At 47.7% G+C, this 14,952-nt stretch overlaps 1 protein-coding gene across 1 annotated transcript in view; it reads right to left on the bottom strand.

The window, feature by feature from the left end:
• The window catches only part of mtss1 (MTSS I-BAR domain containing 1), a 180,009-nt gene that overhangs the window by 24,216 nt on the left and 140,841 nt on the right, over window positions 1–14,952 (bottom strand). The window contains exons 4-6 of the mRNA XM_063040953.1: window positions 7,310–7,394; window positions 7,004–7,095; window positions 6,457–6,531 (exon numbers count right to left, since the gene is read on the bottom strand). Of these exons, the coding sequence (XP_062897023.1) occupies window positions 6,457–6,531; window positions 7,004–7,095; window positions 7,310–7,394 (252 nt within the window). The remainder of the gene's footprint in view (window positions 1–6,456; window positions 6,532–7,003; window positions 7,096–7,309; window positions 7,395–14,952) is intronic.

Here is a 14,952-nt window from a genome sequence, read left to right as displayed (position 1 = left end):
GTTGCCATATCTAGTCCCTGTATCTGTAGGAACAGGCTGGAGGTGAGCAGCGATGAGGCAGACATCTGCCCCCTGTAATATCCAGTTGCAGGCGTTGATGAGCCAGGCAGCACTCCCACTGAGAGGCCAGCAGGTGGTGGCAGAGAGCCACAAACTCCAACCCAACAGGGAGCAGAGAGGGGTCAGCTGCACTGGGGTTGTGGGCCAGTGCAGGGAGGGGTCAGCTGCACTGGGGTTGTGGGCCAGTGCAGGGAGGGGTCAGCTGCACTGGGGTTGTGGGCCAGTGCAGGGAGGAGTCAGCTGCACTGGGGTTGTGGGCCAGTGCAGGGAGGAGTCAGCTGCATTGGGGTTGTGGGCCAGTGCAGAGAAGGGTCAGCTGCACTGGGGTTGTGGGCCAGTGCAGAGAGGGGTCAGCTGCATTGGGGTTGTGGGCCAGTGCAGGGGTCAGCTGCATTGGGGTTGTGGGCCAGTGCAGGGGTCAGCTGCATTGGGGTTGTGGGCCAGTGCAGGGAGGGGTCAGCTGCACTGGTGTTGTGGGCCAGTGCAGGGAAGGGTCAGCTGCACTGGGGTTGTGGGCCAGTGCAGGGGTCAGCTGCATTGGGATTGTGGACCAATGCAGGGGTCAGCCACACTGGGGTTGTGGGCCAATGCAGGGGTCAGCCCTGAGACCAGGGTGAGTGTTGGGGGAGTGCAGCAGGGAGACTAGGGTGGGGGTGTGTGGAGGCACTGCTGAGAGTTGGAGGCGAGAACTGGAATGGGATGAGGCCTGGAAAGTGTGACACTGGGGCTGGTGCTGGTACTGGGAAGGAGTACCTGGGCTCGTACTATTGAGAGGTCACGGACACAGCTTGCAGTAAACAGCCTCACGTGGGGCTGATTGTTCTGGACTTTGCTGCTGGGAAGTGGCAGATTACCCCTAACAATGATCATTTCCATCTCCCCGGTAAGATCGCGGTCCACTGACTGCTGGCTGTCCACCCAGTGGGCTTCCAGCCCTCACTGACCTTCCCCTCCCTGTCTACAAGCCCACAGACACACTGCTGCGAACAATCTGGAGCACATTGCTTCGCTTGCCCCAGCCACACTCACCGCTGTGCCCACATTCCCCACCTCACCTTGTCACCATCACACATAGACCCCCCACCACCCGCTTTGTTGTCGCAGTCGGCCTGCAGCCCTGCAAACCCGTCACTTCTCAGTTTGCCTCTCAGTGTGACACCCTCCCAGTTCACTGACTCTAGGGAGGTAAACAGCTCTCGGCAGTAGGCCGCAGCCATCCCTCACCATTCGGTACCCTTCTCTTTGTCCAAAGGCTGCAGGAAGAGTTCCTTAAATATGCCTGATGTATCACCCCAGCAGGGTGTTCCACACACCTACCACTTCCTGTGTAAAAACCTCCCCCTACCACCCCACCTACACATTCCTCCAATCCGATTAAAATTATGCCCCCTGGTATTAGCCACTTCTGACCTGGGAAAGAGTCTGTGGTTGTCCACTCGATCTATGCCTCGTATCATATTGTACACTTGTATCAGGTCACTTTTCATCCTTTTTCAAGCCTTAGCTTGTTCAACCTTAGACTTGCTCTCTAATCCAGGCAGCGTCCTGGTAAATCTCCTCTGCACCCTCTCTAATCCAGGCAGTGTCCTGGTAAATCTCCACAACACCCTCTCTAATCCAGGCAGCGTCCTGGTAAATCTCCTCTGCACCCTCTCTAATCCAGGCAGTGTCCTGGTAAATCTCCACTACACCCTCTCTAATCCAGGCAGCGTCCTGGCAAATCTCCACTACACCCTCTCTAATCCAGGCAGCGTCCTGGTCAATCTCCACTACACCCTCTCTAATCCAGGCAGCATCCTGGTCAATCTCCACTACACCCTCTCTAATCCAGGCAGCACCCTGGTAAATCTCCACTACACCCTCTCTAATCCAGGCAGCGTCCTGGTCAATCTCCACTACACCCTCTCTAATCCAGGCAGCGTCCTGGTCAATCTCCTCCCCACCCTCTCTAATCCAGACAGCGTCCTGGTCAATCTCCTCCCCACCCTCTCTAATCCAGACAGCGTCCTGGTAAATCTCCTCCCCACCCTCTCTAATCCAGGCAGCGTCCTGGTAAATCTCCACAACACCCTCTCTAATCCAGGCAGCGTCCTGGTAAATCTCCACTACACCCTCTCTAATCCAGGCAGTGTCCCAGTAAATCTCCTCTGCACCCTCTCTAATCCAGGCAGCGTCCTGGTCAATCTCCACTACACCCTCTCTAATCCAGGCAGCGTCCTGGTAAATCTCCACTACACCCTCTCTAATCCAGGCAGTGTCCTGGTCAATCTCCTCTGCACCCTCTCTAATCCAGGCAGTGTCCTGGTAAATCTCCTCTGCACCCTCTCTAATCCAGGCAGCGTCCTGGTCAATCTCCACTACACCCTCTCTAATCCAGGCAGCGTCCTGGTAAATCTCCACTACACCCTCTCTAATCCAGGCAGTGTCCTGGTAAATCACCACTACACCCTCTCTAATCCAGGCAGCGTCCTGGTCAATCTCCACTACACCCTCTCTAATCCAGGCAGCGTCCTGGTAAATCTCCACTACACCCTCTCTAATCCAGGCAGTGTCCTGGTCAATCTCCTCTGCACCCTCTCTAATCCAGGCAGTGTCCTGGTAAATCTCCTCTTCACCCTCTCTAATCCAGGCAATGTCCTGGTAAATCTCCACTACACCCTCTCTAATCCAGGCAGCATCCTAGTCAATCTCCTCTGCACCCTCTCTAATCCAGGCAATGTCCTGGTAAATCTCCACTACACCCTCTCTAATCCAGGCAGTGTCCTGGTCAATCTCCTCTGCACCCTCTCTAATCCAGGCAGCGTCCTGGTAAATCTCCACAACACCCTCTCTAATCCAGGCAGCGTCCTGGTAAATCTCCTCTGCACCCTCTCTAATCCAGGCAGTGTCCTGGTAAATCTCCTCTGCACCCTCTCTAATCCAGGCAATGTCCTGGTAAATCTCCACTACACCCTCTCTAATCCAGGCAATGTCCTGGTAAATCTCCACTACACCCTCTCTAATCCAGGCAGCGTCCTAGTCAATCTCCTCTGCACCCTCTCTAATCCAGGCAATGTCCTGGTAAATCTCCACTACACCCTCTCTAATCCAGGCAGCGTCCTGGTAAATCTCCACTACACCCTCTCTAATCCAGGCAGCGTCCTGGTAAATCTCCACTACACCCTCTCTAATCCAGGCAGCGTCCTAGTCAATCTCCTCTGCACCCTCTCTAATCCAGGCAATGTCCTGGTAAATCTCCTCTGCACCCTCTCTAATCCAGGCAGCGTCCTAGTCAATCTCCTCTGCACCCTCTCTAATCCAGGCAATGTCCTGGTAAATCTCCACTACACCCTCTCTAATCCAGGCAGCGTCCTGGTAAATCTCCACTACACCCTCTCTAATCCAGGCAGCGTCCTGGTAAATCTCCACTACACCCTCTCTAATCCAGGCAGCGTCCTAGTCAATCTCCTCTGCACCCTCTCTAATCCAGGCAATGTCCTGGTAAATCTCCACTACACCCTCTCTAATCCAGGCAGCATCCTAGTCAATCTCCTCTGCACCCTCTCTAATCCAGGCAATGTCCTGGTAAATCTCCTCTGCACCCTCTCTAATCCAGGCAGTGTCCTGGTCAATCTCCACTACACCCTCTCTAATCCAGGCAGTGTCCTGGTCAATCTCCTCTGCACCCTCTCTAATCCAGGCAGTGTCCTGGTAAATCTCCTCTGCACCCTCTCTAATCCAGGCAGCGTCCTGGTCAATCTCCACTACACCCTCTCTAATCCAGGCAGCGTCCTGGTAAATCTCCACTACACCCTCTCTAATCCAGGCAGTGTCCTGGTAAATCACCACTACACCCTCTCTAATCCAGGCAGCGTCCTGGTCAATCTCCACTACACCCTCTCTAATCCAGGCAGCGTCCTGGTAAATCTCCACTACACCCTCTCTAATCCAGGCAGTGTCCTGGTCAATCTCCTCTGCACCCTCTCTAATCCAGGCAGTGTCCTGGTAAATCTCCTCTGCACCCTCTCTAATCCAGGCAATGTCCTGGTAAATCTCCACTACACCCTCTCTAATCCAGGCAGCATCCTAGTCAATCTCCTCTGCACCCTCTCTAATCCAGGCAATGTCCTGGTAAATCTCCACTACACCCTCTCTAATCCAGGCAGTGTCCTGGTCAATCTCCTCTGCACCCTCTCTAATCCAGGCAGCGTCCTGGTAAATCTCCACAACACCCTCTCTAATCCAGGCAGCGTCCTGGTAAATCTCCTCTGCACCCTCTCTAATCCAGGCAGTGTCCTGGTAAATCTCCTCTGCACCCTCTCTAATCCAGGCAATGTCCTGGTAAATCTCCACTACACCCTCTCTAATCCAGGCAGCATCCTAGTCAATCTCCTCTGCACCCTCTCTAATCCAGGCAATGTCCTGGTAAATCTCCACTACACCCTCTCTAATCCAGGCAGTGTCCTGGTCAATCTCCTCTGCACCCTCTCTAATCCAGGCAGTGTCCTGGTAAATCTCCTCTGCACCCTCTCTAATCCAGGCAATGTCCTGGTAAATCTCCACTACACCCTCTCTAATCCAGGCAGCGTCCTAGTCAATCTCCTCTGCACCCTCTCTAATCCAGGCAATGTCCTGGTAAATCTCCACTACACCCTCTCTAATCCAGGCAGCGTCCTGGTAAATCTCCACTACACCCTCTCTAATCCAGGCAGCGTCCTGGTAAATCTCCACTACACCCTCTCTAATCCAGGCAGCGTCCTAGTCAATCTCCTCTGCACCCTCTCTAATCCAGGCAATGTCCTGGTAAATCTCCTCTGCACCCTCTCTAATCCAGGCAGCGTCCTAGTCAATCTCCTCTGCACCCTCTCTAATCCAGGCAATTTCCTGGTAAATCTCCACTACACCCTCTCTAATCCAGGCAGCGTCCTGGTAAATCTCCACTACACCCTCTCTAATCCAGGCAGCGTCCTGGTAAATCTCCACTACACCCTCTCTAATCCAGGCAGCGTCCTAGTCAATCTCCTCTGCACCCTCTCTAATCCAGGCAATGTCCTGGTAAATCTCCACTACACCCTCTCTAATCCAGGCAGCGTCCTAGTCAATCTCCTCTGCACCCTCTCTAATCCAGGCAATGTCCTGGTAAATCTCCTCTGCACCCTCTCTAATCCAGGCAGTGTCCTGGTCAATCTCCACTACACCCTCTCTAATCCAGGCAGTGTCCTGGTCAATCTCCTCTGCACCCTCTCTAATCCAGGCAGCATCCTGGTCAATCTCCTCTGCACCCTCTCTAATCCAGGCAGTGTCCTGGTCAATCTCCACTACACCCTCTCTAATCCAGGCAGCATCCTAGTCAATCTCCTCTGCACCCTCTCTAATCCAGGCAGCATCCTGGTCAATCTCCTCCCCACACTCTCTAATCCAGGTAGCATCCTGGTCAATCTCCTCCCCACCCTCTCTAATCCAGGTAGCAGCCTGGTCAATCTCCTCTGCACCCTCTCTAATCGAGGCAGCGTCCTGGTAAAACTCCTCTGTACCTCTCTAATCCAGGCAGCATCCTGGTCAATCTCCTCTGCACCCTCTCTAATCCAGGCAGCATCCTGGTAAATCTCCACAACACCCTCTCTAATCCAGGCAGCGTCCTGGTAAATCTCCACTACACCCTCTCTAATCCAGGCAGCGTCCTAGTGAATCTCCTCCGCACCCTCTCTAATCCAGGCAGCATCCTGGTCAATCTCCTCTGTACCCTCTCTAATCCAGGCAGCATCCTGGTCAATCTCCTCTGCACCCTCTCTAATCCAGGCAGCACCCTGGTAAATCTCCCCTGTACCCTCTCTGATCCATGCAGCACCCTGGTCAATCTCCTCCGCACCCTCTCTAATCCAAGCAGCATCCTGGTCAATCTCCTCTGCGCCCTGTCTAATCCAGGCAGCATCCTGGTAAATCTCCTCCGCACCCTCTCTAATCCAGGCAGCATCCTGGTCAATCTCCTCTGTACCCTCTCTAATCCATGCCGCATCCTTGTCAATCTCCTCTGCACCCTCTCTAATCCAGGCAGCAGCCTGGTCAAACTCCTCTGCACCCTCTCTAATCCAGGCAGCACCCTGGTAAATCTCCTCTGTACCCTCTCTAATCCAGGCAGCATCCTGGTAAATCTCCTCTGTACCCTCTCTAATCCAGGCAGCATCCTGGTCAAACTCCTCTGCACCCTCTCTAATCCAGGCAGCACCATGGTAAATCTCCTCCGCACCCTGACTAAAGCTTCTGCATCCGTCCCGTAATGAGGTGACCAGATCTGAGCACAATTTTCCATGTGTGGTGTCGCCAGAGTTTTATAGAGCTGCAAAAACACTTTGCTATGATGCTCAGTGCCATATCCTCCCTGTAATGAGGCAATCAGAGCCGATACAAGGCACAAACCTTTCTTAACTTTCTTCTGTAGTTTCAGTGTGTCGGATGATTTCTTCTTAATCTCCTGTCGGGCTTTCTTGCACTCTGTGAAACAAAAGGACGAGGTTTAAGTAAGAACTCTGCACGTGTGACTGTTCCGCTGAGCACGAGAGAGGGGTCAGCTTTATACAATGTCATGTGGATATCCAAGCAAGCAGTGAAATGCATCGTTGTGTGTCACGTCAAATCAGCAAGGACTGAATTGAGTAGCCCTCAAGTGGTGCCAACGTAGCAGGCCCACAACTCACTAACCCTAACCATACGTCTTTGGACTGTGGGAGGAAACCAGAGCACCCGGAGGAAACCCACGTGATCACAGGGAGAACATACAAACTCCGCAGACAGCGTGGGAATGAAGCCCTGATCGTAAAGGTGACCGGCATAAACCTCGATGCAACTGGATCGTAAAGGTGACTGCCGTAAAGTGCCATGCAACTGGGGCGTAAAGATGACCGGCGTAAAACCCGACGCAACTGGAGGGCAGGGCAGGGCGCGGAAATTGATTCAGCTCAGGTACCTTTTGCATGGTCTTTGTCAAGCTGGTTGCCGACCTTTTTCCACTCTTCAATGCGGAGCTCCAAGGGGTTTATCAAACTCTCCGTCAAGGCCCTACACAGAGAAGGAAACAGAGTGGAGAGTAAACACACAGAGAGTGGGAGGCAGAGAGCCAAGGACATAGTTTCACAGAATGGCACATCACGTGAGTGCCAGCAAACAAAGGTTATAGACATTCAGATGGGTGTCTGCTCGAGGGAGGGGGAGAGAAGAGATAGTGGGGGGGGGGTTGTGGAGGCTTCAAGGGGGGAGTGGGTAGCAACCTTACACAGTGAGCTGTTTGAGCCGGGACTCAATACTGCGATGCCTCATGCACATTCGGGTCAGTGCAGAACCGATCTCCTTTGTAGCTCCTGAGGAGAAAAACACAATGCAATTGTTATAGACCTTCCACAGGGTATACTGTCAATGAGCTCCAATCGATACCATTTAGTACACTGTCAATGTGCACCAATCTACACCGTTCAGTACACCATCAACGTACACCAATCTAAACTGTTCAGTACACCGTCAACATACACCAATCTACACTGTTCAGTACACTGTCAACATACACCGATCTACACTGTTCAGTACACTGTCAACATACACCGATCTACACTGTTCAGTACACTGTCAACATACACCGATCTACGCTGTTCAGTACACTGTCAACATACACCGATCTACACTGTTCAGAACACTGTCAACATACACCGATCTACACTGTTCAGTACACTGTCAACATACACTGATCTACACTGTTCAGAACACTGTCAACATACACCAATCTACACTGTTCAGTACACCGTCAACATACACTGATCTGCACTGTTGAATACACCATCAACGTACACCGATCTACACTGTTCAGTACACTGTCAACATACACCAATCTACACTGTTCAGTACACTGTCAACATACACCGATCTACACTTTTCTGCACACCAACGTACACCAATCTACACTGTTCAATACACCATCAATATACACCAATCTACACTGTTCAGTACACTGTCAACATACACCGATCTACACTGTTCAGTACACCATCAACGTACACCGATCTACACTGTTCAGTACACTGTCAACATACACCGATCACCGATCTACACTGTTCAGTACACTGTCAACATACACCGATCTACACTGTCAACATACACCAATCTACACCGTTCAGTACACTGTCAACATACACAAATCTACACTGTTCAGTACACCATCAACGTACACCGATCTACACTGTTCAGTACACTGTCAACATACACCAATCTACACTGTTCAGTACACCGTCAACATACACTGATCTACACTGTTGAATACACCATCAATGTACACCGATCTACACTGTTCAGTACACTGTCAACATAAACCAATCTACACTGTTCAGTACACCGTCAACGTTCACCAATCTACACTGTTCAGTACACTGTCAACATACACCGATCTACACTGTCAACATACACCAATCTACACTGTTCAGTACACTGTCAACATACACTGATCTACACTGTTCAGTACACCATCAATGTACACCAATCTACACTGTTCAATACACCATCAACGTACACCAATCTACACTGTTCAGTACACTGTCAACATACACCAATCTACACTGTTCAGTACACTATCAACGTACACCGATCTACACTGTTCAGTACACTGTCAACGTACACCAATCTACACTGTTCAATACACTGTCGACGTACACCGATCTACACTGTTCAGTACACTGTCACATACACTGATCTACACTGTTCAGTACACTGTCAACATACACCAATCTACACTGTTCAGTACACTGTCAACATACACTGATCTACACTGTTGAATACACCATCAACGTACACCGATTTACACTGTTCAGTACACTGTCAACATACACCAATCTACACTGTTCAGTACACTGTCAACATACACCGATCTACACTGTTCAGTACACTGTCAACATACACCGATCTACACTGTTCAGTACACTGTCAACATACACCGATCTACACTGTTCAGTACACTGTCAACATACACCAATCTACACTGTTCAGTACACTGTCAACATACACCGATCTACACTGTTCAGTACACTGTCAAAATACACCGATCTACACTTTTCCGCACACCATCAATGTACACCAATCTATACTGTTCAATACACCATCAACGTACACCAATCTACACTGTTCAATACACTGTCAACATACACCGATCTACACTGTTCAGTACACTGTCAACATACACCGATCACTGATCTACACTGTTCAGTACACTGTCAACATACACCGATCTACACTGTCAACATACACCAATCTACACCGTTCAGTACACTGTCAACATACACTAATCTACACCGTTCAGTACACTGTCAACATACACTAATCTACACTGTTCAGTACACTGTCAACATACACTGATGTACACTGTTGAATACACCATCAACGTACACCGATCTACACTGTTCAGTACACTGTCAACATACACTGATTTACACTGTTCAGTACACTGTCAACATACACCAATCTACACTGTTCAGTACACCGTCAACATACACTGATCTACACTGTTGAATACACCATCAACGTACACCGATCTACACTGTTCAGTACACTGTCAACATACACCAATCTACACTGTTCAGTACACTGTCAACGTACACCAATCTACACTGTTCAGTACACTGTCAACATACACTGATCTACACTGTTCCGCACACCATCAACGTACACCGATCTACACTGTTCAGTATACTGTCAACATACGCCGATCTACACTGTCAACATACACCAATCTACACTGTTCAGTACACTGTCAACATACACCAATCTACACTGTTCAGTACACCGTCAACATACACCGATCTACACTGTTCAGTACACTGTCAACATACATCGATCACCGATCTACACTGTTCAGTACACTGTCAACATACACCGATCTACACTGTTCAGTACACTGTCAACATACACCGATCTACACTGTTCAGTACACTGTCAACATACGCCGATTCTCACTGTCAACATACACCAATCTACACTGTTCAGTACACTGTCAACATACACCAATCTACACTGTTCAGTACACCAACATACACCGATCTACACTGTTCAGTACACTGTCAACATACATCGATCACCGATCTACACTGTTCAGTACACTGTCAACATACACCGATCTACACTGTTCGGTACACTGTCAACATACACCAATCTACACTGTTCAGTACACTGTCAACATACACCGATCTACACTGTTCAGTACACTGTCAACATACACCGATCTACACTGTTCAGTACACTGTCAACATACACCGATCTACACTGTTCAGTACACTGTCAACATACACCGATCTACACTGTTCAGTACACTGTCAACATACACCGATCTACACTGTTCGGTACACTGTCAACATACACCAATCTACACTGTTCAGTACACTGTCAATATACACCGATCTACACTGTCAACATACACCAATCTACACTGTTCAGTACACTGTCAACATACACCGATCTACACTGTCAACATACACCAATCTACACTGTTCAGTACACTGTCAACATACACCAATCTACACTGTTCAGTACACTGTCAACATACACCGATCTACACTGTTGAATACAACATCAACGTACACTGATCTACACTGTTGAGTACACTGTCAACGTACACCGATCTACACTGTTGAGTACACTGTCAACGTACACCGATCTACACTGTTCAGTACACTGTCAACATACACCGATCTACACCGTTCAGTACTGTCAACGTACACCGATCTACACTGTTCAGCACACTGTCAACGTACACCGATCTACACTGTTCAGTACACTGTCAACGTACACCGATCTACACTGTTCAGTACACTGTCAACGTACACCAATCTACACCGTTCAGTACACCATCAACGTACACCAATCTACACTGTTCAGTACACTGTCAACATACGCCGATTCTCACTGTCAACATACACCAATCTACACCGTTCAGTACACCGTCAACGTACACCAATCTACACTGTTCAGTACACCGTCAACATACACCAATCTACACTGTTCAGTACACTATCAACATACACTGATCTACACTGTTCAGTACAGCATCAACGTACACCAATCTACACTGTTCAGTACACTGTCAACATACACCGATCTACACTGTTCAGTACACTGTCAACATACACCAATCTACACCGTTCAGTACACCATCAACATACACCAATCTGCACTGTTCAGTACACCGTCAACATACACCAATCTACACTGTTCAGTACACTATCAACATACACTGATCTACACTGTTCAGTACAGCATCAACGTACACCAATCTACACTGTTCAGTACACTGTCAACATACACCGATCTACACTGTTCAGTACACTGTCAACATACACCAATCTACACCGTTCAGTACACCATCAACGTACACCAATCTGCACTGTTCAGTACACCGTCAACATACACCAATCTACACCGTTCAGTACACTATCAACATACACTGATCTACACTGTTCAGTACACTGTCAACATACACCGATCTACACTGTTCCGTACACCATCAACGTACACTAATCTACACTGTTCAATACACCATCAACGTACACCAATCTACACTGTTCAGTACGCTGTCAACATACACCGATCTACACTGTTCAGTACACCATCAACGTACACCGATCTACACTGTTCAGTACACTGTCAACATACACCGATCTACACTGTTCAGTACACTGTCAACATACACCGATCTACACTGTTCAGTACACTGTCAACATACACCAATCTACACTGTTCAGTACACTGTCAATGTACACCAATCTACACCATTCAGTATACCATCAACATACACCAATCTACACTGTTCAGCACACTGTCAACATACACCTATCTACACTGTTCAGCACACTGTCAACATACACCTATCTACACCATTCAGTACACTGTCAACATACACCGATCTACACTGTTCAATACTCCGTCAACGTACACCAATCTACACTGTTCAGTACACTGTCAACATACACCAATCTACAATCTACACTGTTCAGTACACTGTCAACATACACCAATCTACACTGTTCAGTACACCGTCAACATACACCAATCTACACTGTTGAATACACCGTCAACGTACACCGATCTACACTGTTCAGTACACTGTCAACGTACTCCAATCTACACTGTTCAGTACACTGTCAACATACACCAATTTACACCATTCAGTACACTATCAACATACACTGATCTATACTGTTCAGTACACTGTCAACGTACACCAATCTACACTGTTCAGTACAGCATCAATGTACACCAATCTACATTGTTCAGTACACTGTCAACATACACCGATCTACACTGTTCAGTACACTGTCAACATACACCGATCTACACTGTTCAGTACACCATCTACGTACACTAATCTACACTGTTCAATACACCATCAACGTACACCAATCTACACTGTTCAGTACGCTGTCAACATACACCGATCTACACTGTTCAGTACACCATCAACGTACACCGATCTACACTGTTCAGTACACTGTCAACATACACTGATCTACACTGTTGAATACACCATCAACGTACACCGATCTACACTGTTCAGTACACTGTCAATGTACACCAATCTACACCGTTCAGTACACCAACATACACCAATCTACACTGTTCAGCACACTGTCAACATACACCTATCTACACCGTTCAGTACACTGTCAACATACACCGATCTACACTGTTCAATACTCCGTCAACGTACACCAATCTACACTGTTCAGTACACTGTCAACGTACACCAATCTACACTGTTCAGTACACTGATCTACACTGTTCAGTACACTGTCAACATACACCAATCTACACTGTTCAGTACACCGTCAACATACACCGATCTACACTGTTGAATACACCATCAATGTACACCAATCTACACCGTTCAGTATACCATCAACATACACCAATCTACACTGTTCAGCACACTGTCAACATACACCTATCTACACTGTTCAGCACACTGTCAACATACACCTATCTACAACATTCAGTACACTGTCAACATACACCAATCTACACTGTTCAATACTCCGTCAATGTACACCAATCTACACTGTTCAGTACACTGTCAACGTACACCAATCTACAATCTACACTGTTCAGTACACTGTCAACATACACCAATTTACACCGTTCAGTACACCATCAACATACACCAATCTACACTCTCAGCACACTGTCAACATACACTGATCTATACTGTTCAGTACACTGTCAACGTACACCAATCTACACTGTTCAGTACAGCATCAACGTACACCAATCTACACTGTTCAGTACACTGTCAACATACACCGATCTACACTGTTCAGTACACTGTCAACATACACCGATCTACACTGTTCCGTACACCATCTACGTACACTAATCTACACTGTTCAATACACCATCAACGTACACCAATCTACACTGTTCAGTACGCTGTCAACATACACCGATCTACACTGTTCAGTACACCATCAACGTACACCGATCTACACTGTTCAGTACACTGTCAACATACACTGATCTACACTGTTCAGTACACTGTCAACATACACCAATCTACACTGTTCAGTACACCGTCAACATACACCGATCTACACTGTTGAATACACCATCAACGTACACCGATCTACACTGTTCAGTACACTGTCAATGTACACCAATCTACACCGTTCAGTACACCAACATACACCAATCTACACTGTTCAGCACACTGTCAACATACACCTATCTACACCGTTCAGTACACTGTCAACATACACCGATCTACACTGTTCAATACTCCGTCAACGTACACCAATCTACACTGTTCAGTACACTGTCAACGTACACCAATCTACACTGTTCAGTACACTGATCTACACTGTTCAGTACACTGTCAACATACACCAATCTACACTGTTCAGTACACCGTCAACATACACCGATCTACACTGTTGAATACACCATCAACGTACACCGATCTACACTGTTCAGTACACTGTCAATGTACACCAATCTACACCGTTCAGTACACCAACATACACCAATCTACACTGTTCAGCACACTGTCAACATACACCTATCTACACCGTTCAGTACACTGTCAACATACACCGATCTACACTGTTCAATACTCCGTCAACGTACACCAATCTACACTGTTCAGTACACTGTCAACGTACACCAATCTACACTGTTCAGTACACTGATCTACACTGTTCAGTACACTGTCAACATACACCAATCTACACTGTTCAGTACACCGTCAACATACACCGATCTACACTGTTGAATACACCATCAATGTACACCGATCTACACTGTTCAGTACACTGTCAATGTACACCAATCTACACCGTTCAGTATACCATCAACATACACCAATCTAGACTGTTCAGCACACTGTCAACATACACCTATCTACACTGTTCAGCACACTGTCAACATACACCTATCTACACCATTCAGTACACTGTCAACATACACCAATCTACACTGTTCAATACTCCGTCAATGTACACCAATCTACACTGTTCAGTACACTGTCAACGTACACCAATCTACAATCTACACTGTTCAGTACACTGTCAACATACACCGATCTACACTGTTGAATACAACATCAACGTACACTGATCTACACTGTTGAGTACACTGTCAACGTACACCGATCTACACTTACACCAATTTACACCGTTCAGTACACCATCAACATACACCAATCTACACTCTTGTTCAGTACACTGTCAACATACACCGATCTACACCGTTCAGTACTGTCAACGTACACCGATCTACACTGTTCAGCACACTGTCAACGTACACCGATCTACACTGTTCAGTACACTGTCAACGTACACCGATCTACACTGTTCAGTACACTGTCAACGTACACCAATCTACACCGTTCAGTACACC

Source organism: Mobula hypostoma, chromosome 2, assembly GCF_963921235.1.
Source record: "Mobula hypostoma chromosome 2, sMobHyp1.1, whole genome shotgun sequence".
NCBI classification, from domain to species: Eukaryota; Metazoa; Chordata; class Chondrichthyes; order Myliobatiformes; family Myliobatidae; genus Mobula; species Mobula hypostoma.
The sequence above is the reverse complement of the archived record's forward strand: the minus strand, read 5'-3'. Positions and strand labels throughout refer to the sequence as shown.